General features: G+C 30.7%; 3 protein-coding genes across 3 annotated transcripts; 2 read left to right on the forward strand and 1 right to left on the reverse strand.

Moving 5' to 3' along the window:
* The first annotated feature begins 1,898 nt into the window (after window positions 1-1,898).
* On the forward strand, window positions 1,899-3,460 carry LOC11411544 (peamaclein). The gene is made up of 2 exons (XM_003589066.4): window positions 1,899-2,118; window positions 2,943-3,460. Exons 1-2 carry the CDS (start codon window positions 2,037-2,039, stop codon window positions 3,134-3,136), a joined length of 276 nt encoding a protein of 91 aa, XP_003589114.1. The 5' UTR covers window positions 1,899-2,036; the 3' UTR covers window positions 3,137-3,460.
* A 174-nt stretch (window positions 3,461-3,634) lies between these two features.
* On the reverse strand, window positions 3,635-6,223 carry LOC11412560 (E3 ubiquitin-protein ligase APD1). The gene is made up of 8 exons (XM_024779189.2): window positions 6,095-6,223; window positions 5,770-6,005; window positions 5,590-5,686; window positions 5,461-5,496; window positions 4,613-4,833; window positions 4,444-4,519; window positions 4,059-4,344; window positions 3,635-3,869 (listed from the first exon to the last, which is right to left on the reverse strand). The coding sequence occupies exons 1-8, from the start codon at window positions 6,183-6,185 to the stop codon at window positions 3,758-3,760; spliced, it is 1,155 nt and encodes a 384-aa protein (XP_024634957.2). The 5' UTR covers window positions 6,186-6,223; the 3' UTR covers window positions 3,635-3,757.
* Window positions 6,224-17,082: 10,859 nt separating this feature from the next.
* On the forward strand, window positions 17,083-20,537 carry LOC11413042 (putative cyclin-A3-1). The gene is made up of 8 exons (XM_024780310.2): window positions 17,083-17,694; window positions 17,804-18,036; window positions 18,353-18,428; window positions 18,535-18,611; window positions 18,708-18,744; window positions 19,479-19,628; window positions 19,709-19,843; window positions 20,003-20,537. The coding sequence occupies exons 1-8, from the start codon at window positions 17,386-17,388 to the stop codon at window positions 20,078-20,080; spliced, it is 1,095 nt and encodes a 364-aa protein (XP_024636078.1). The 5' UTR covers window positions 17,083-17,385; the 3' UTR covers window positions 20,081-20,537.
* Window positions 20,538-21,607: the final 1,070 nt, after the last annotated feature.

A 21,607-nucleotide genomic window follows, 5' to 3' on the forward strand; every position in this document is an offset into this window, starting at 1 on the left:
AACTAATTGATTTGATAGAATTTAATTTTAATTGGTTTTAAAATAATAATAATTAAAAGTAGGTTAAATATAATGAAGTTTATGTTTGAATATATATATATTTGGGTAAAAGTTGTTAAAACAATTATTCATCAAAGACTAGAAACCAATTGTGGAAATAAAATCTCTAAATTATACATTTTAATTAGAATCAATTTTAAAAACAAAATCAATTTGTATTTATGTTTGGACACAAGTTGTCATATTTGAACCGTATTCTCAAATAGATATATATTGCGGTTACACTATCACAATATTAATATACCAAAGTGACTTTAGTATAGGACAATGTAGTTCTGAAAGTTAGTTTCTAATCCAACATGATTCAAACACTACATTAGCTATTCGGCCTCTCCCCTTGCTCGAGACAAAGTATGTTGTCTTTTCGCAAACCAGGAGGTCAAATTATCACCAAGATATATACAATAATCAGAAATAGATCTTCGTATGTATGGACATCCAGCCCAATCTATGTGTGCATACGAGAGGAGCTTGTCGAGGGAGGAGGGATACATTTGGAGGCCAGACTCAATAGTGTCATTTCAACCATTTTTGTAAGAACAAGTCGAGTTTCTACCATGTTTTACGTGATAAGTGTTATCTCTCTCTCTCTCTCTCTCTCTCTCTCTCTCTCTCTCTCTCTCTCTCTCTCTCTCTCTCTCTCTCTCTCTCTCTCTCTCTCTCTCTCTCTCTCTCTCTCTCTCTCTCTCTCTCTCTCTCTCTCTCTCTCTCTCATGATCGTAATATATGTTGCCCTTATTTTACTCTCATGATCTTTACCGTCAAACTTTTCGTCTCATACAACATTGTCGATTTTAGAGTAGTACGATAATTTTTTTCTTTAATTTGAACGGTACTTTTGTACTCCATATCAATTAGGATTTTGCTTAATTACGAGTACCCGAAACACTTTTTAAGGATTCTAAATTAAGAAATTATTCATCAAAAAATAAAATATTACAATTTTCAATACATTAAATACACAAATTTTTCATACGATTTAAGGTTCTTAAAAAGTCCCTCAAGGACACACTCAAACACCAAAACTCTCCTCCTTTCACCCTCATCGGGTCTACGTATTAATTAAAGAGCTAAACAATGACCTTTGCCATACGACAATGATATTATCCCTCCAAAATTATTTAGTACATAAAAATAGTTAAGCCAATGTTGCCTTAAACTTCATTTTTTTTCTTCTTCTTATTCATATTTCGAAAAACAAAATCTAGAGAGAGAGAGAAAGAGAATTGAAGAGAAGAGTGTGATCATGATGTGAGCTTGTGAGGGACCAGAGAAAAAAGCCACGTAAACAAACACAGTTTTTGGTGCTATGAACAACTCATACAATGCAATGAATATGGCAATTTGACAATATCAATATGCATATGCAACGTTTCATCTTGATGATCAATCAATATATATACATATAGGGGACAAACGACAATTAAATTCGAGTATGGATCAATAAAGCCATAAAGTACGTACGCGGCTTCCGCACATAATACCACACTACCAAACCCACTATCCAGCTGTCTCTTTGCTTGCAATTTTGAGATGTCAATACATTTCACAAAACAAAGCTAAAAGACTCATAAATTGACTCAATAACCTTGAATTTGGTTTAACTGTTTTCTAGAATCCGCATTCACTTAGTCGAGACACAAGTGACCGTTTGATTTTAATGTAATTTAAAAATATAGAGTTTGAATGTGAATCGTCCAATCTTAATCAAATAACCACTAAAATTCTAGAGTACGTGAATACGCGGAATCCTTAAAATTAAAGGTGAGCATGATCCAATTCCCTTTAGTTATACCTTCCCATCTTTTCACCTACCCATTTTCTACTATAAATAATCTCACTCACACAATTCAACCACATAAGCCTCAAACTTCCTTAGTGAGTTTTCCTTCCTCTGCTCTAGTGAGTGCCACTTTAGTTAACTTTCATATAGTTCATCTAAATCTTTTCTCAATATTCTACACTTTGACAGCAAGATGAAGCCAGCATTTGCAGCTATGTTACTTGTGTGTCTTATCCTTAGCTCATTTATGTTCGAAATGTCCATTGCTGGCACTGGTATGTTATAAGCTCAATTGGGAGTATATTACTCTATTAATAGTTATTCCTTTATTATACTCTACTCATTTTAAATTTTTGATGGTTGGTTTGAGGGTGAGATGTTTTTTAGGGAAAATAATCATAGTTTAAGATTTTTTTCCTTAAAAAAACTATTCATAGTTTAAGATTTTTGTACACCGATTAAAAGATTATTTAATTTGATTGATGTAATTTATTTGTACCAATACCTTCTTTTTTTTTTTTATAATTTATTACTCTAAATAAGATTTTTAAATAGAATATTGAACTACAAAAAATTATACTAATTAAATTAGATCACTGAATTTTAGTAATTTGTAATTAGAAGTAGAACCTAAAGATAAATTTATTTACAAGTTGAAGTATCTAATTCAAATTATTTATAAGTTTGTAAGGATCTAATTAAAAATCATTTAGAAGTTTAGGGACTTGATTAAAAGTTTAGGATCTTGGCCCTATTTTTTGCTTTGTTACCTTTGTTATTCCGATGTATCTTGATACTCTTACATTTAGTTTTTTTAATACTTTTTGTGCTGAATTTTTCAAACTTTCAGTAATATATTTCATTTTAGTTTCTTCAAAAAATAAAAAAGTTCAGGATCTAATTAAATATTTTTGACAAATTCAATGACTCCATTACTTCATATTTTTTTCCTTTCATTCAATGATGACCTATTTAAAAATTCACAAATATACTATAGTTCATAGACCTAAAAGATCAACTAGTATATTTTTATATGTTACTAGTTTTATTTTGGACATATAGATTCAACAATTGATGATATATATAATACATGAATCAGATTCAGGCCGTTTCTGTTCCTCCAAATGTGGGCAGAGGTGCTCTAAAGCTGGGATGAAGGACAGATGCATGAAGTTTTGTGGGATATGTTGCGGTAAATGTAAGTGTGTGCCATCAGGAACTTATGGGAACAAACATGAGTGCCCTTGTTATAGGGACATGAAGAACTCTAAGGGAAAGCCAAAATGCCCTTAATTAATTTCTTCTCCATATATACTCCATCTATATATACAACTTTGTTCCACTACTGGCCTGTATGTATGATGTATATATCTCTATCTTATGAGATATATATGTACTCTTCTTAGCTGATTAATCTTTGTGTCATATAGTATTGTGAAAGATAATTGGTATGATGAGAATGGGAATAAATCAGGGTCCTCTATAATGTGTAATGTGTTAATCAGGTTTTATGGTTTTTTTAAGTTTATAAAATAAATACTTTGATTCTCATGATTGTATCTGTTTGTAATGTAAACTTTTAATTTCTTAATTTTAAATAAACAAATTTTCCTTTTAGGCTGCTTGAGAATACCCTTTAAAGATAGAATTGGTATCTTTGACAGCAAGCATTTTGTTTGCATTGCTGTATTTTCTATACTTGAGTGTGATTTAATCTGCATATTTGTAAGCATAACCAGCAACCATAATTCTAAATTGTGATTACGGCCTAGTGACAGACATTTTGGACAATTATATCGCGGCAAAATGCATCCAATACGGCTAAAATTGCAATTACCGTGCAGTTTTAGAGACCTCTACAACTTCTATATTATACAGCAATATGAACCTAACTGTTGAATAATCTCTTTTGCTCTAGAATAATCTTTTTACTTTATTAATAACTCTCCGGCATACAGGACAAACTTTGCTCTTAGGGTTAGCAATTTGATCCGTCAAAGTAGAGTTGCTCTCCTCATCCATAATCCTGCACAAAAGCACTCTAATTAGAATCTCATATAATTCCAATTTTAATGCATGTTTGGACTGACATCGAGTTTAGTAAAATCATTGCGACGGTATCATTTCATTGAAACTCCAAATTGTGTCAAAATCACAGTGTCACATATGATTTTATCAAACTCATAGTAAATTCAAACATAGATTTAGTGTATACCTTTGTGCACAGTCATAGCAAGTGGCACAATGACCGCAAGGAACAAAGAAACAGTTGCGTTGTTCATCAAAACAAATTATGCATAACTTTTCATCATATAACTCCTCTGATACATCTGAATTTGTTTCTTCCTTTTCATGAAAAATGTTTGTTCCATATGTCACTGGATTAGGCTGCATCAGAGGTTCGGTTTCAGTTACTTCTTGCGCTTCAGCGACATTGTGAATTTCACCATAATCAGCTCCAAGGCATTTCAATATCATAAAAATCACAATCATGAAAACTCCTTCAAAATGAAAAAGGTAAAAGTCACATATAGATATAAAAAAAATGTAACATAGGAAACAAAGTTTTCATAAATTAATAATAGTTTAATTTAAGGTACCTAAAAGGATTATGTATGAAAAAACACGAGCCATAAAAGAAATTTCAACAAACCATGCATCATCATCATCATTTCCCTGTAGTCAATACATAGGAACCATAATGAATATACATTGAAAAAAATATACAATAATATGATATGAATTATAGCAATAATTAGTTAGTCTTACATTTTTTGGCGCTGTTAGAACTAAATAATATGTGATAGGGAAAAAAAGGTCGAGTTTGCACGATCCATTCCGAGTAGAGCACTTATTCGTGGCTTTCGTAGTATCATATATCTTTGCAGAAACATTGATATGCAAAGTCAAGATTATGTTCCTTGCATTCATGTTTAGAATCCCAATTTGGTACCTATCATCTTCCTCGACAATGTATTCAGCTCGTTTACCTGCCAATAGTAGTATCCATAATAGCAGTAATTAATAACAGAACATAATTTCAACACAAACACCCTGCATTTCATAAGCATATGTGAAGAAATTTATCTAAGTCAGCTGCTATCGCAATTTGAGTTGCAACATCAATGTTTGTATTGTTACCGCAACTATGCAGCTGTGATTTAGGCCATATTTTACTGCTTTCTACCCCAAAATTATACATTGCAAAGCAACCACTATTTAAAATCTTGGTCATAACAGTATCGAATCATATACTGAATTGTACATCGAAAAGATTTTAAACTACTTATCTTCAAGCATAAGCACTTGTGAGACCGTTTGTGAGAACTTATAAAAACAGTTTAAGACATGTTTGTAAGCTCTCTAAGATAGCTTATCAAAACAACTTATAGCTTATAAGAAAACAATTTGACTATATTTTATCTTTTGTCATGGAAATAGCTTATAATAAGCACTTATATGTGATAACTATAAGCTGCAAATTAAGTTGTTTATCTAAATGTGACCTATATACATTTGATCAGCATTGAAAAAAATGAAAAGTTGCATGCTAAATGCTAGTGCAAAGAATCTAACTATAAACACCTCTTACAGTATAAGCTTTGGAATCAGCTTACCATTGTTAGGCTCTAGTTTTTCAAACCTTTTTTCTCCTGTGAAACAAGAATGAATCTTTCATCAGAAAAATGAAATTCTTGAAGAATAACATAATAAAAAGAAAACCTAGATTACAAAGAAATAATAACCTTTAATCACTATCCCCTCAAGCTTATTTAAACTGCTAGCTTCTGCTTCCCACCTCAAACAAATAGTGGAGCCTTCATTTAACCACAAAGAAATTCCCTAAATATGAAAAAAAATCAAACTAATATCTTCATAGGCTTTAAGACAACATTAGATTAAAAAAAAAAAAAAAAAAATCTTACCTTGCGACTATATGCTTCAACAACTAAAAACTTCGATGTAGTCCAATTTATTTCGGAATTTAACTCTGGTTTCTCATTGAAAGCATAAAGATGAATATCATTATTAGCATTGGTATACTCATTTGTCACTTCAATTTGGTCCACAAAAAACGAACGTGATTGTATCAAACGCGATGAGCTTGGACCAAGAATCAAACGAGCGTCGCCATAGAATCCATATAAAATACTAGTTGAAACTGCAAAAGCAATTCAAATGAAAGAATAAATAAAAAAATAAAAAAAGAATGTGACAATGTTTTAGAAAGATGATGAAAAGTGTACATGCCACACAAATAAATGGTAAATGTAGCAATAAAGAACGCCATAGTATCTTGCCATCCAATAGAGTACTGAGACTGTGTTTGAATTGGAACCATTGAGGATTGGTATGTTGAAGGATTAGGAAATGGTAACCATAGTGATCTTTGCATTGAGATGGAATTTTATTTTCTTTGTTGTCAATTTTCTTGCATAACAATATAAGGCCTAGAGTACTATATGTTGGAGGGAAGAAAATAATAGATTGAAGAAGACTTGTAGTTGAGATAAGAATTAGAATTGGAATTAGAATTAGAAGTGTTGTTCGGTTGTTAGTTACTAGCTAGCTTTCTATACTTAACAAACAGCCAACTGTTTTAATGTGAGAATATTGGTGGGTATTTGACTGACAAGTATACTTTCATGTGTTAAAAAGCATGAAATGAAATATTATGCATCAAGTCAGTAAGAATGGAGAGGAAACTAATTTAATGACTGTTTTTATTTTTTGAGCTGATTTTTACTAAGTAAAATATTTTTTTTATTAATTATTGAGTGCATATTTGAATTGGTTATTGAAAAGAAAAAAAAACGCATATATATGTGTGGTCGTTAGAGAGAGAAAAATACCAATTTGATTTTCAGAAATCTTAAATGCCAATCAAGATAAAATGTGTCATAATCATAAAAGACTAGTTATATTGGTATATAGATAAGTGGCAAGAATGATATGAAACCCACGCAAAGAACTACGAGATGTTAGATTTAAACTCGATGAAAATATCCGATCTAACAATACAAGTATAGTCAATCGAACAAGATCTTAGGAATCATAAAAATACTAATTTAACCTACTTTAGATGGATAAATTCACATTTCTTATAACAAAAAAAAAAGTTAACGAGTGCCTCGAGACACTCTTTAAAGGTCTTAAATGGTAATTTTTTATGAAAACTTATGTATTTAATGCATTGAAAATTGAACTATTTAACTTTTTTAAAGAATAATTTTCTAATTTAAAATGCTTAAAGAATGCTCTAGTAACATTCGTTAACAAGACCCGTAAGAAAATGCATCTTTTTTCTAGAGTGCCCAATTAATCCTTTAATTTTACTTAAATTATCTTTTAATTCAATTTAAAATACCAATTTGTCAGCTAAGATTCCAAAGACTTGCTCCCAAGTACCTTCTTTTTTTTTTTTTACCAAAGTAAACTTAATTTATATCACAAAACTATGGTTATTAGCCCAACAAATCGTCACTCTCACAAGTGTAAGGGCAGGGTTGATATGCGGCGGGACAAGGGCGACCATCTTAGACCTAGAAATATAAGTTTAACATAAGGCCCTAAAATATATTTAAAAAAATAGAGATTCATAACCCCAAAAATGCAGTGCTTAAATGCTTAGTTATTTATGGGCCCATTTTAAATTTATCATGCAATATTATTAAAGGGAGTATTTCCTCTATCCTAAAATATAAGGAAAAATAAATTTTGAGTCAAATACGATAAATTTTTATTGATTAATTTTTGCTTATATTTTGGAACTATAACAAACTAGAAATGCACATGGGTGAAAGACAAAATTGCAGCAGAAAGCTAAAAGAGAAAGAAGAAAAAGGTTTCCAACATCAGTTTTATCGGCGAGCACGACTCACGTGTTGTTATTCTATTTGTTGTTTAACTATTTTATTATATAGTGTTGTCACGAGAAAATGCAATTGGTGATGAAAAAATAAAGAAAAGAACGAGCGTTATATTTAAAATAACCACAAAAAGGAGCAATAAATAAATTTGTTTGTAAATGAGTATAAAAGTCTTCACATAAGGATGGATTGACCGTTGAAGAAGATGATCTTGAACAATCTAATGAACATTTGAATGATTACAATCTCTTTAATGACAACGATAAAAGATGGGTCAAATGTTGATGGAGACATCGATGACCACTTCATCCCTCCTTTAGAAATCTATGATCCTATAAATAGGGATAATTTTGATGCTAAAACCAAATATTTTAATTGAAAAAGGACCTATTGTGAATTAGATCTCACATTTTCTACGAACTTTATGAGCATTTTACATATTTTTATTTTTTCAAAAAGTTGAGTAATAAAGATACTTTTGCAAGAAAAAGGTTGAGTAACGAAGGGCTTTTCTTAACCCACTTGGATTGTTCTTGTAGCGTTGACTTGAAACCATGGAGTGTGATCATCCTAAAAATCTCATGATCGATTCACTCCGGTATCAATTTGGATGGAGTACTTTAACTTCTTACAAAAAAATATTGTTTTTGTTGTAAATTGTCCACTTCTCAAAATATCGGCCACATGAGTCTTTTAGCAAATGATAGTGAATGATTGAAAGCATTTAAGTGAGAAACTCGAAGTACATGAGAATAATGTTGAGCATATTACTAATATTGAAAAACTATTTGTAATCGCCAGTGTCACAAGATTAGTTGAATATTCTAGTCATTTTATGTATTGAAAACAATATGATAGAACATAATGACATATACACAATTATTCCTGACTTTGCATCTTAAACTGCTGCTAGAAGTTATTTTGTATGCACATTTGGATATTAAATAAAAAATTAATATTTTGGTATGAAGTCTTATGTTTTTTATTAGATTATCTCTTAATGTAATAATAACTATCATTTCAAAGCAAATTATTTACACACTTTAGGAATTTAAATTTGATATATAGCTACATATTAATCACGCAAAACCTTCCATCCCTTTGAAAGCAACACAACCCCGTTAATTTTCTCCACCAAAACATCAAACTGATTGTTCTTTGGATCAACTAATGTTGCAAAACGGTTAACCTGACCTCCAAAATCTGTCCAAATCAGAAACAGGGTTGGCAACCAACGGAACTATATCAAACGGAAAAAATAAAACAGAATCAGACATGTAAAATGTAAAAATGTAGAAGTAATGTTACAAATCTAGAAAAAATAAGCAGTAAACCCTACCAGTCAGGCATGCATAGGAAAGCAACGTTTCTACGTTACGTCAAGCCATATAGTAATATACAGATGAGGGACATCCAAACAGACAAGCATGAATATTTATACAGAAGAAATTGGATGGATGAATGTGTTAATATTTGTGGGAAAAAGAGAAATAATATTAGTGGATAGTTGTGACGATTTTCCAAATAGAAGTGCAAAAGGCTTTAATTAAAGCAAGGGAAATTTTGAAATAAAAACTCAATGGAAAACTGATCACGGTTCTTTTTTGTCTTGCATGTATTTATAGGCCAAACTTCTGGTGTTGTATAATGTGACCATGCGTGGGAAATATGCCAGAATTAGTGGAGGATACCAATGGACATATTAATTGCATTTGATAGTTACTATAACTTCTATATACTAATACTTACTTTTACTAATATAACAGTTAATGTCCATTGATTTTACCATTTTGCCCTTAGAAGGGGCAATTTGGTAAATTACAAATTGGTTGAGTTTTTTTTTAAGGTTGGCCTATGAATTTCCATTTTTGCCCCTAACCAATTTTTTAATTATTTTCTAATTTTTATATTTTTAATAACTTTTAATTATTTTCTAATTTTTATATTTTTAACTATTTTTAAATTTTTTCTCCCAAATTCAGTTGCTTCTACATTGCCGTTGTGGGAGATTAAGGTATCGTTTGACAAACTTCTCTACATTTTTAAGGAGAAGTTAGGCCAAATACAATATCAATTAAGTACTTACTAAAAAATGTACTTTTTTTAATGCATAAAATTGAATGGAATGAGCTTTGGCCAAAAGTTGTTGAATGCTACTTCAAAAAACTATTTCTCGACAATTTATTTCACAAGTATATCTCTTCAATTCACGTTGGGAACCTTTTCTTTTATTTTTTAATATTATTTTTGGATAATATGTAATCATAATTCACACATCATTGGTTCCTTTTTGGTTCCAATTGTTTTCATCCTAAACATTATGTCAATTCATAATCTCATAAACTGATTATATGATCTCTAAATCAGCCCATACATATTTTATGATGAATCACAATGTTCCGTTGTTTTAACATCTTTTCTTTCGAATAATTTTTTTTATGTCGTGATTATCTAAGGTTATTATTTGACTTTAGATAAACATTAAATGTAAAAGTGTGGAGGGAAAAATTAGGTTAAAATTAGAGCTGACATTTTGCATAAATTAAATCTAGGGTTAATATAGTAAAGTCACGCGAAAAAATAGGTTAAATCTAGGGTTAATATTGCGTCACGGATTAACATTTAGAAATAAGATATGACATTTTGCATAAATTAAATCTAGGATTAATATAGTAAAGTCATACGAAAAAATTAGGTTAAATTTAGGGTTAATATTGCGTCACGGGTTAACATTTACAAATAAGAGATGCCATTTTGCATAAATTAAATATAGGGTTAATATAATTTGTTTAGTAAAATTAAAGAGAAAAATTAGGAGCGATTTGTTTATTTTGATTTCCCTAACAATTAACGTTAACATTTTGATTAAATTAAACAGGGTTAATACAATAAAATTAAGCAAAGAAGTTAGGTTAAATCTAGGGCAAAATTTTGCGTCCGGGTTAACTTTAAGAAATAAAATAGGTTAAGTATAGCAAGACGGGTTAACATTTATAAGTAAGAGATTATGTTAAGTATAGCGAGACGGGTTAACGGTTATTCCTTTCAAAAAAAAAAACAGCATATAATTGGGAACATCATTTTATTTTACTTTAGATAAACATTAAATGCAAAAGTGTGGAGGGAAAAATTAGGTTAAAATTAGAGATGAGATTTTGCATAAATTAAATCTAGAGTTAATATAGTAAAGTCACGCGAAAAAATAGGTTAAATCTAGGGTTAATATTGCGTCGCGGATTAACATTTAGAAATAAGATATGACATTTTGTATAAATTAAATCTATGGTTGATATGGTAAAGTCACACGAAAAAATTAGGTTAAATCTAGGGTTAATATTGCGTCACGGGTTAGCATTTAAAAATAAGAGATGACATTTTGCATAAATTAAATCTAGGGTTAATATAGTAAAGTCACACGAAAAATTAGGTTAAATCTAGGGTTAATATTGCGTCACGAGTTAACGTTTATAAATAAGATATGACATTTTGCATAAATTAAATCTAGAGTTAATATAATTTGTTTAGTAAAATTAAGGAGAAAAATTATGTGCGATTTGTTTATTTTGATTTCCCTAACAATTAACGTTAACATTTTGATTAAATTAAATAGGGTTAATACAGTAAAATTAAGCAGAGAAATTATGTTAAATCTATGGCAAAATTTTACGTTCGAATTAACTTTAAGGAATAAGATATTACAATAGTTGTTATGTTATTTTTTATGTAGTGTTTTAGGCTCTGTGTTGCAAAATTTTGGTTTACGCAGCTTTGATTTTCACATTTATAAAAGACAACAATTTTCCGTATTTATAAGATTTCTCTTTCGGAGCTAAATTTAAAAAAATATATATATGTTATTCAACCCGTGCGAACGGGTTTGTAACTAGTTTTTATTTTGAAATTCAAAATCCTGATAATACATAAAGGCATAGCTGTACGGTACACTAACACAATTCAAAAAAAACCAACAGATTTTTCATGTTCTTTTTTAATAAAATTTTGAAATTTGAAATTTACATGGCTTTTAGAGGGAAATGTGATTAGGGTTAAGGTTATCCTTATTTATTAATTTTGTTAGGTCTGCAGCAATTTAACCTAATTTTTTTCCGCTCATTTGCTTTATTAGGTTTGCAATTATTTAACCTAACAAATTTCATCTAAAAAATGCTTCGCACCAATTTCATTCCTATCCTCTTGCATTTTTTTTGTTGAAGGAAATATTTTCTACACTTATTTGACGTTGCACGTTTGTTCTATAAATTATGAGCATATCATTGATCACGTTTGATGCCTTCTATTTTATACCTTTTTTTTTTTGACAATTTTTTGTACACTTTCTTTTTTAAGGAAATATTTTTACACTTATTTAATACAATATTTTTTTTTGAACCAATTGCATGCCTTTATTTCATTGCTATCTTGTTGTCTTTTTTTTTTTTAACAATATTTTCTACACTTATCCTTATTTATTAATTTTGTTAGATCTGCAGCAATTTAAACTAATTTTTTTCCGCTCATCTGCTTTATTAGGTTTGCAATTATTTAAGCTAACAAATTCCATCTAAAATAATGCATCCTTATTTATTAACTTTGTTAGGTGTGCAGCAATTTAACCTAATTTATTTTCCCCCGCTCAATTGCTTTATTAGGTTTGCAATTATTTAACCTAACAAATTCCATCTAAAAAAATGCATAGCACCAATTTCATTCCTATAATCTTGCCTTCAGATGTTAGAATTCCCTTTAAGTTTCAACGAAGACAATTTCCTTTGACTGTATCATTTGCAATGACAATTAACAAAAGTCAAGGGCAGTCGCTTAAACATGTTGGTGTATATCTACCAACACCTGTATTTTCTCATAGACAGTTGTACGTTGCTGTTTCAAGAGTTTTTTTTTTTGTTGAACAAGTGCTGTTTCAAGAGTTACATCCAGAGAAGGACTAAAGATATTGATCACTGATGAAGATGGTGAAGATACAAATGTAACATTTAATATCGTATATGAGGAAGTATTTCGTTCGCAGTGTGTGATGAAACTACATGCCAATGTACTAAAAATTTCATATTTCTTTTACCGAATTATTGATAGGATTACCGAATTTCCTTTTATAATATTTTTCGATTTCATACATTTTATGAAGTGTTTTATTTTGTCTACTATAGATTATCACGTGTTATTTTTTTCACCGTTATCAATTATATATTACATTTTATTATTCGCATGTCAATCCCTTTACCATAAATCCGAGCGGAGCACGGGTCAAAAATCTAGTTAGCAATTAATGATGCAGTTTTAAAGCCAAAAAAGTAGAGTTAAGGTGTTGCAAACTTAACAACTTTTAAGAATAAGGATACCTCGATAATGTGTCCGCTGATATATTGATTTCACGGATGATATGACAATAGCGAATTAGCAATTACACTTTTTTTAAGGAAATACGATTACATCTTAATTAGCTTCTAAACAAATGGAGTAATACATGTTTTTTTCTTCTATTTTGACTATTTTCTAAAAGTTAATGAAAGGGCTGCATAGTATTATGTCTTGCTATATCATCAAAGATTTGAAAATGAAAGATCAAAGTCTGATATTTAAACAAAAGGACCGGATGATATTAATTTCAGGTTCATTAAGGATTTTTAAGAGGATCTTAAGGGTGACCTTATGCGATACTATGTTTTTTTATTTCATTGGAATGAGAAGTCGACGAAAGACATTAATATCACTTTTATAGCTCTAATCCGTAAGGTTGAAAGTCCTCAATGTTTGACAAATTTCAGGCCGATCTCTTTGGCGGTGAGCTTGTATATAAGGTGCTAGCTAAAAGTGCTAGCCAACCGATTTCGCATTGTTATGGAAAGTGTTATATCGGAATCTTGATAAGCTTTTATTTAAGGTAGATATATTATTTATGGTATTTTGATAGCAAACGAATTGGTGAAGGATGCCAGACATATTAAAAAAAGGGTTAAATATATTTTTAGTCTCTATAAAATTGGAGACTTTTAAGTTTAATTCTTACTTAATTTTAATAATTTTTTTAGTCCTTGCAAAAAATATTTACACGTAATTTTAGCCCCTGCTAAAACAAATTTTGTTTAATTATCCTTAAACTTGTAAATTTTTGAACGGTTTTTCTAAGACAAGTTTATAACATTACAAAAGATTCATTTACTGAAATTTAGAATTTTTTAACATAAAATGAATTAAATATGATTTTTTTAAACGATAAAAATTCATGTTAAAAGCAACAAAAAAATGGACGTAGAAATCAAATTTTGAGATAATTTTTTGTGGCTTTTAGTAATTTTCTTAACAGATCTAAGCATAATTAAACAAATTTGAATTTAATAGGGACTAAAACCAAGTGCATATTTTTTTTTATAGGGACTAAAAAACAATTAAAATTAAGTAAGGAATAAAAGAAATGTTATTATTTAATAGGCTTTGAGAAGGGTTTTTTTTTTTTTTTAATGTCACTTTGAGAAGGTTTTTGATTTAGTTTTTTTTTAGTAAGTATCCTAGTGGCTGGAGCTCACACATTTTAAATGTGGATAAGTGGGGTGTCCAAAGTTCGAACCCCGACCCCTACATATAAAATGCATTTGTTCCTACCAACTGAGTTAAGCTCACGGAGACGATTTAGTTAATTGGCAATATCTTGATTTTGTTATGAATAAAATGAATTTCCCAACTTTATGGCAAAAGTGGATTATGTAATGTGTGAGTGTTGCTTCAACTTCAAATCTAGTGAATGGGTGCCCAGCTAATGAGTTCAAATTTGGAAGAGGACTTCGTCAAGATTGTCCTCTTTCACCCTTTCTCCTTTTGATCGATGTTGAAGGTCTTACTGTTATAATATACTTACTCCGGTCACTATTATAAGCAAAAATTCACTTTTTAGATTCATTCAATAAATGAAGTATGTTGTCTATGTGTAGACCACATACATCATTTATTGAATGAATCTAAAAAGTTAATTTTTGCTTATATTAGTGACCGGAGAGAGTACACTTTAATGAAGGTTAGTCTTTATACAGATTACAAACAAGGTCAGTTGAACAAATAATGTATCGTTCTTCCACTTACAGTTTTTGATGATACACGGTTAGTGAGAATCAAAAGTTAGGCGGATATCAAAGCATTAAAAGCTTTGCTTATCCTTTTTTAGGCGACTCTGGATCCTAAGGTCAATTTCCATAAGAGTATATTAGTCAGTGTCAACGTTCTTGGTTGACAAAGGTTGCTTCAACATTTAATTACAAAATGAGTTGCTTACCTTATGTTGAGAAGTTTAAATGAATTAATTAATATATTCTATTTTAACTACTTTAAAAAAAAATCAAATTTAATAAACATATAGACACCAAAACTACAACTTAATAGGCGAAAAGATAGTTTTCATTATTGTTCATACAAAATCTACCTTGTTTAATCTTTTATAAATCAAACAAAAAGATAAATAAAATAATTTGACTCAAATGATTAATGAACTCTATAAAATGACGATTTTTTTGGAAGAACGTTTGATTCTTGGTGGCAACTTTTGATCAAGTAATCAAACTTTATATTATTAGGACTCATTTCTCTAAAAATTGAAAGTTTAACACAAGAAAAATTAAACGAAAGAGAGGGTGAGTCCAAGTTTGTACAAGACATACTTCCTCTGTCCTAAATTGTATGACGTTTTGGGTATTTCACACATATTAAGAAATGTAATTAATATTGTGTGGGAAAGAGATATTATGAGTTGTTTTACAAAATTATACTTAATAAATGATATGAGAAAGATAAATGAAAGAATTGAAAAGAAAAGAGTAATAAATAATTAAGGATACACTTGTCAAAAAATAATAATTAAAGATATAATAGGAAAAGTAACATTAATGTTTAATTGGTATTCTAAAGTGACATACAATTTGGGACTGAGGAGTACAAAATTCAATTGTAGGAAAAAAACTGATGGAAGTAGAGAATCCAACAAACGAAATCTCGAAAACATTGTTGTGATGGTATCTTTTTAAAGAAAATTTGAGGAAACATATCCAAGTTCATATCGGAAGGATACAAATAGTTTAAAGAAAGAAACAGAGGGAAGTAGGGAATCCAAGAAACAAAACTAGTTTTAATATCCATCGATTTTTTTGTCAAAAAAAAATATATCCATCGATTTTGAAATAATTTTCTGCATTCCTATTCATATACACACACTTTGGATCCTACATAAATTTTGTTAATTCTCGAGAAAAAACAAATTAGGATAAACTATGCTTATTCATACTATAATATTATAAACTTTGGACACTTACGTGTTGTTCACTTACAAATTTTTTATGCTTCTCCAGAAAAATACAAATTAGGAAAAACTAAACATATATGAGCTTCCATTATTACTTAAAAAAAATGAACTTCCATTATTTAATTTAACAATGTTTTTTTTTTTGTTGACAAATTAACAATTCTTTTTAAAATAATTAATCCAAGGGAAAACACTTATTAATCACTATCAATTGTGATGATTCTAATTGGCTTTACAATTTTTTATTTTATTTTAATTGTGAGGGCCATGACTGGCCTCCTCTCACCTCACTAAGATCCGCCCTTGTTTATATATTTATATTTATTTAGAGTTTAGCTGTATGCATTTATTTATGTATTGATCACAACACCTGTAAGAGAAACTATTTATCATAACTTTTGCCAAACAAGTAAATGAAAAAGTAGTCATGTGTGGGTAACTTGGTTGACATTGAGTTTTGAGTATGGATGAGTCAGAATTCAAACTTGGAACTCGTTATTCATTTATTTTAAAAGATGAATTTTTAGCCATAAATTATCCCACCAAACTCACATAAATCCGATATTCAAATCCAACATCTACGATGTCCATTTCAACTAAGCAAACTCACATAAACAACAAACTTATTTTTAATTCACGAATTACTAGTAGTTCTCACCGCCATCTTCGATGGCCATCTCAACTAAGTTAAATTTTACATGAACAAACTTTTTTTTAGTTCATGAATTATTAGTAGTTCTCAAAATAATTTACTAGCAGTTCTTTAAAAAATTACTCTTTCAAAAAATGTTATCATTTTCACTTGTATTTCCAATCCTCTAGAGCCTTCCCTTCTCCAACTCTTCAAACTTCCAAACAAAATATTAAAATTATTTTTTTATCTCTTTCATTTATACGACTTCTTTTTAATATGTATGAAATAATATGACTCGTTTAATTTGAGACGGAGGAGTATTATGCAAGTACTCTTGGCATTTTCCTTCCCGAGCAAGTTTTCAAGTTAAAATCTACCCGCAACACCATATTATAGGTATAGGAGATTGGTAATTAATGAGAGTCAAAAAGAAAAAGAAAACTGAAAAGTAGCATTAATCATTTGACACACCCACCCGCTTATTTTCCGGACCCACCCGTTTAGAAATCCTTCTCAACACCCAAATTCCGAATTCTCAAAACACCAAAAAACAAGGCGGGAACACCGGCACCTGAAAATTTTCGAATCCACGCGCTTCCGCTATAGAAACAAATTTCCCAAAACATAACCAAATTTTCAAACCACTTTTCCGCTCAAAAAAGATAAAAAAACTTAAAATAAAACCCTCTCTCATTCTCACTCTTCTTCATTCATTCACTTTTCAATCTTCTTCACTATGGAACCAAAGAGCGTTAACCCCACGCGCCGCCCTCAACGTGAAGCAAAGAAAAAAGCCGTAGCTGCACTATGCGAACAACAACGCAAACGAAAACGCGTTCCTCTCGGTGAAATAACAAACGACGTTAACACAAACGCAAACGCAAACGCAAACGATGTCGTTTTACCAACGCAGAAGAAACGAAACGTTTCTACTTCATCAAACTCCGATGGAACTCCGGTACCGGAGAAATTGGAGAAATTCGAAGATCCTCAGTTATGTGAAACTTATGTTTCTGATATTTACGATTATCTTCGTAATATGGAGGTAATTTGATTTATTTAATTTAACTTCAAATTTCAATTAGGGTTTTGGTTTTCCTTAATTTGGGGCTTTTTGCTTAATTTAGGGTTTTTTGTTTTTTGTTTGTTTTTAGGTTGATTCTAGTAAGAGGCCATTATGTGATTACATACAGAAAGTTCAGAGGGATGTTAATGCGAGTATGAGGGGTGTTCTTGTGGATTGGTTGGTTGAAGTTGCTGAAGAATACAAGCTTGTTTCAGATACGCTTTATTTTTCGGTTTCTTATATCGATCGGTTTTTGTCATTGAATGATTTAACTAGACAGAAGTTGCAATTACTTGGTGTTGCTTCGATGTTGGTTGCTTCGTAAGTTTGTTTATATGTTTTTGTTTGTTGTTTTGATTTGTACTTTTATATTGATGAGTAAATACCTAATTTGGTCCCTCCCAATTTGTTTGAACCCAAATTAAAATAACACTCACATTGGTTTGTGGCATTCTCAAACGGTGGTCAAATTAGTTCCTCTATTAATTTTGACAAAGAGATTACTCTTATGAAAATGTCAAGTCTTAATTTGGTATATTGGACCATAAACAAATTGTGAGGAGCCAATATGTGTTTTTAGTATATATTGTCTATTTATTATTTATGTTTATTGATTTTTGATTTGTTTTGGATGTAGAAAATATGAAGAGATTAAGCCACCTGAGGTTGAGGACTTTTGTTACATTACGGACAATACATACTCCAAGGAAGAGGTGAATCTTGTAGTGGAAGTTTTTTAATTGTGTTGTTGAATGTTTGTTTGGTTTTGGATCTTGCTGATTTTGGATGGTATTGTTTTGGTATTTTATTTTATTAAAGGTTTTGACCATGGAGGCTGATATTTTGAAGTCATTGAAGTTTGAATTGGGTGGTCCTACAATAAAGACATTCCTAAGGCATGTGTGTTTTATTGATTATGTTTCTTTGTATGTTGAATGGTACTATTGTTTTTGTATAGTAGCTCACATTTCATTTTCTTTTTCTGTTTGCAGAAGATTCATCACTAAAGTTGGTCTAGAGGGTGTTGATGTAAGTTATCTCATTCTTCAACCCATCTCATAGTAGTTATAGGTTATGACATGGATTCGGGTATTATGTGTGCTTATGTTCTACTTTTAGTAGTGTGGGACTTATGGTTACTTTTGCTATTGTGTGTGCTTATGTCTTTATGACATTGATTATTCTCTCTTATCAAATAGTAGCATCTAAGATAGGGAGATTGTGGAAATAAGAGATGTATATAGATATTATCAAATTGTAGCATCTAATATCTGGAGATTGTTTGTGAAAATAAGAGATGTTGTATATAAATAGAAAGAGAGTTAGAGTGGGTTTGTCATGTCATTTGGAGAAATAGTTGAACTTTGAGCATTTGGGAGGGTCTGAGATGGGAATTGAACCTTTTGGATAGTTCATTCCATAACTAACTCATGAAAATCAAATTCCTATCCTGTTTTGTACACTAATGAAACCCATGCAATCTTACTACCTTTTTAAAGAAAATCTCTGCTGCATCTTTGGTGGTAAAAGGATGTTTCAACCCTAAATTTTTTGGCAAATGTGGTGTATCTAGCCACTTCCACAAAGAAAGTATCTTTGGCTTGTACTATAGGAAGTTTCAAATCTAGTTATCCAGAAGTTTGAAATCACTTTTACTTGGATTATTATTTATTACTCAAAATGTTGCGGGCGAACCCATTTCTGTTTATGTGTGCCAAATCTGGAGACTTGGTTTGTTTAATAATTTTATCTCTTTTGTGCAGGCTTCTGAGTTGCAGTTTGAGTTCCTTTGCTCTTACCTTGCTGAGCTCAGTTTGTTGGATTATAATTGTGTGAAATTCTTGCCTTCTATGGTGGCTGCATCAGTTGTATTTCTTGCACGTTTTATGTTAAGCCCGAAGACTCATCCTTGGGTAATGTTTTAATTCATGTACAATCTATATTTGGTATTTGACTTTGACACAGTTACTAAAGTATTTCCATTTGATTACAGAATTCCGCCATCTACGAATTCACCAGATATAAACCTGCAGACTTGAAGGAATGTGTTCTAAATATACATGACTTGTACCTTGGTAGGAAAGGTGGCTCTTTGCAAGCTGTGAGAGATAAATACAAACAGCATAAGGTGATATTCTTGCACGCTTATTGTCAATCCTTTTTTACGGAACAAACTTAATTTGTCCTACCTTGGCCCAAGCTTTTTAAACAATTGAGTTATTTATTTTATTACACTTGTCATGTTTGATGCTTTTATGCTGATTCCATTTGTTGTTTTGGTCAACAGTTCAAATGCGTGGCAACAACACCCTCTCCCCCGGAGATATCTCTTTCATTTTTTGAATTTAGAGGGGCTGATCCTTAGTCAACCACGTCTTGATTTTTCTTGCTATGGCTCTTTAGTTTCAACTACTGGCAGAGGCATGGACAAAATGGTCTCCTAACTTGAAGATTGAAGTGATTTGCTAATGCTGATTGAGGGTTTTGCCATGAAATACTATGGCATTTAATGTATCAATTGCTGATTGGTGGGTATGCCTTGAAATATATATAGTTCCTATTAGTTTGAATTAGGTTTTCTTTTTAACAGTTTAGAAATCTTTTTGCAAGTGTTAGTTCAAGGAAATTTGATTCTTTGTGTACAGAAAACTGCTATAGGTTTTCAACGTAATTTTCCAGTCAATGATGTTGTTCTAGCTCTGATCTGCTGAAATCAAAATTTTGTCATAAAAATTGCTGGGTTGGTGACATTATCACAGCCAGTGAAATATCCATTATGGCAAAGGTCGTATGTTTTAAAATAGAATATGTTAAATGAGAAATGATGTTTATACAACTATTTTGGACATTTTTTGGGACAACTTTCTCTCATACGCTCATTATGTTCTTCTCCCGAAAGAAGAGGAAAAAGGGTACTCCCAAAAGTTGTTCCAAAATGATAGAACAAATATAATTTCTCATGTTAAATTGGTATGGTCTAGAAGATCATTGTGAGCTCAAGCCAATATTTCGTAATGAGTTGTTACATAACTCAAGATGTGCAGTTTAACATTATTTAAAGTCTGTTGCTGAGAGTAACTGGCCCACTTAGCAATGGAAGATTATTGAGGCTGGGTGATTGTGGAGGAGGATGAACATGTTATGTGCCACTACTTTCCTGTAATTTGCTTTGCAATGCTAACATTTTGTTTAGGAAGAAATTATGTCTTTTTAATAAGGTAAATACGACGCTGTTTTAACATTTCTTGCTGCTGCGCTTTGATTACCAACTATTCCCTCTGTCCCAAAATAATTGAATTGGAAGTGATGAATAAAGGAGAGAGAATAACATTTTTACACAAGTACCTTCATGCATTGGTCTATTTTGTATCGCAAAGCTTATATTCCAACGAATAAATTTGTAAGCCTTAATCTCGTAAGTACAGTTAATACAATGAATTGTTGTAGAGACGTTTCATATGTTGGGGCACATAGCGTATGTGAGTTTTGCGGCGGTTAAGCTATTTTAAAAATAAATGTAAGCCTTAAAGAAATGGTCTTAGTTTAGCGAGGACAAGTTATTGAGTTTTTGTGTTGTCTCTCGTTTGTTCGATCACTTCACCATCTTTTAATAAAGAATGGTTTTACTCTTTTTGCAAATCAAATATGACTTAAGTTCCATGCTTATTGTTGCAGACCATCGATTGTTAATTATTGTTTGGCTGTTTTTAAATAAGTTAAACCGATTTAAATAGTGTCAAACGACAGTTTAGTATCGTTTTGGAGCGAACAGTAGTAAGTAGCTACTGTTCCGACTGTTTTCTTAGGTGTCTGTTTGTTAAATTTCAATGGGCTCTAATTTGTATCAGATTAACAAATATCCACAGGTAGCTATCATTTCTCCCAAAAAATT

This window comes from Medicago truncatula, chromosome 1 (assembly GCF_003473485.1).
Source record: "Medicago truncatula cultivar Jemalong A17 chromosome 1, MtrunA17r5.0-ANR, whole genome shotgun sequence".
Lineage (NCBI taxonomy): Eukaryota > Viridiplantae > Streptophyta > Magnoliopsida > Fabales > Fabaceae > Medicago > Medicago truncatula.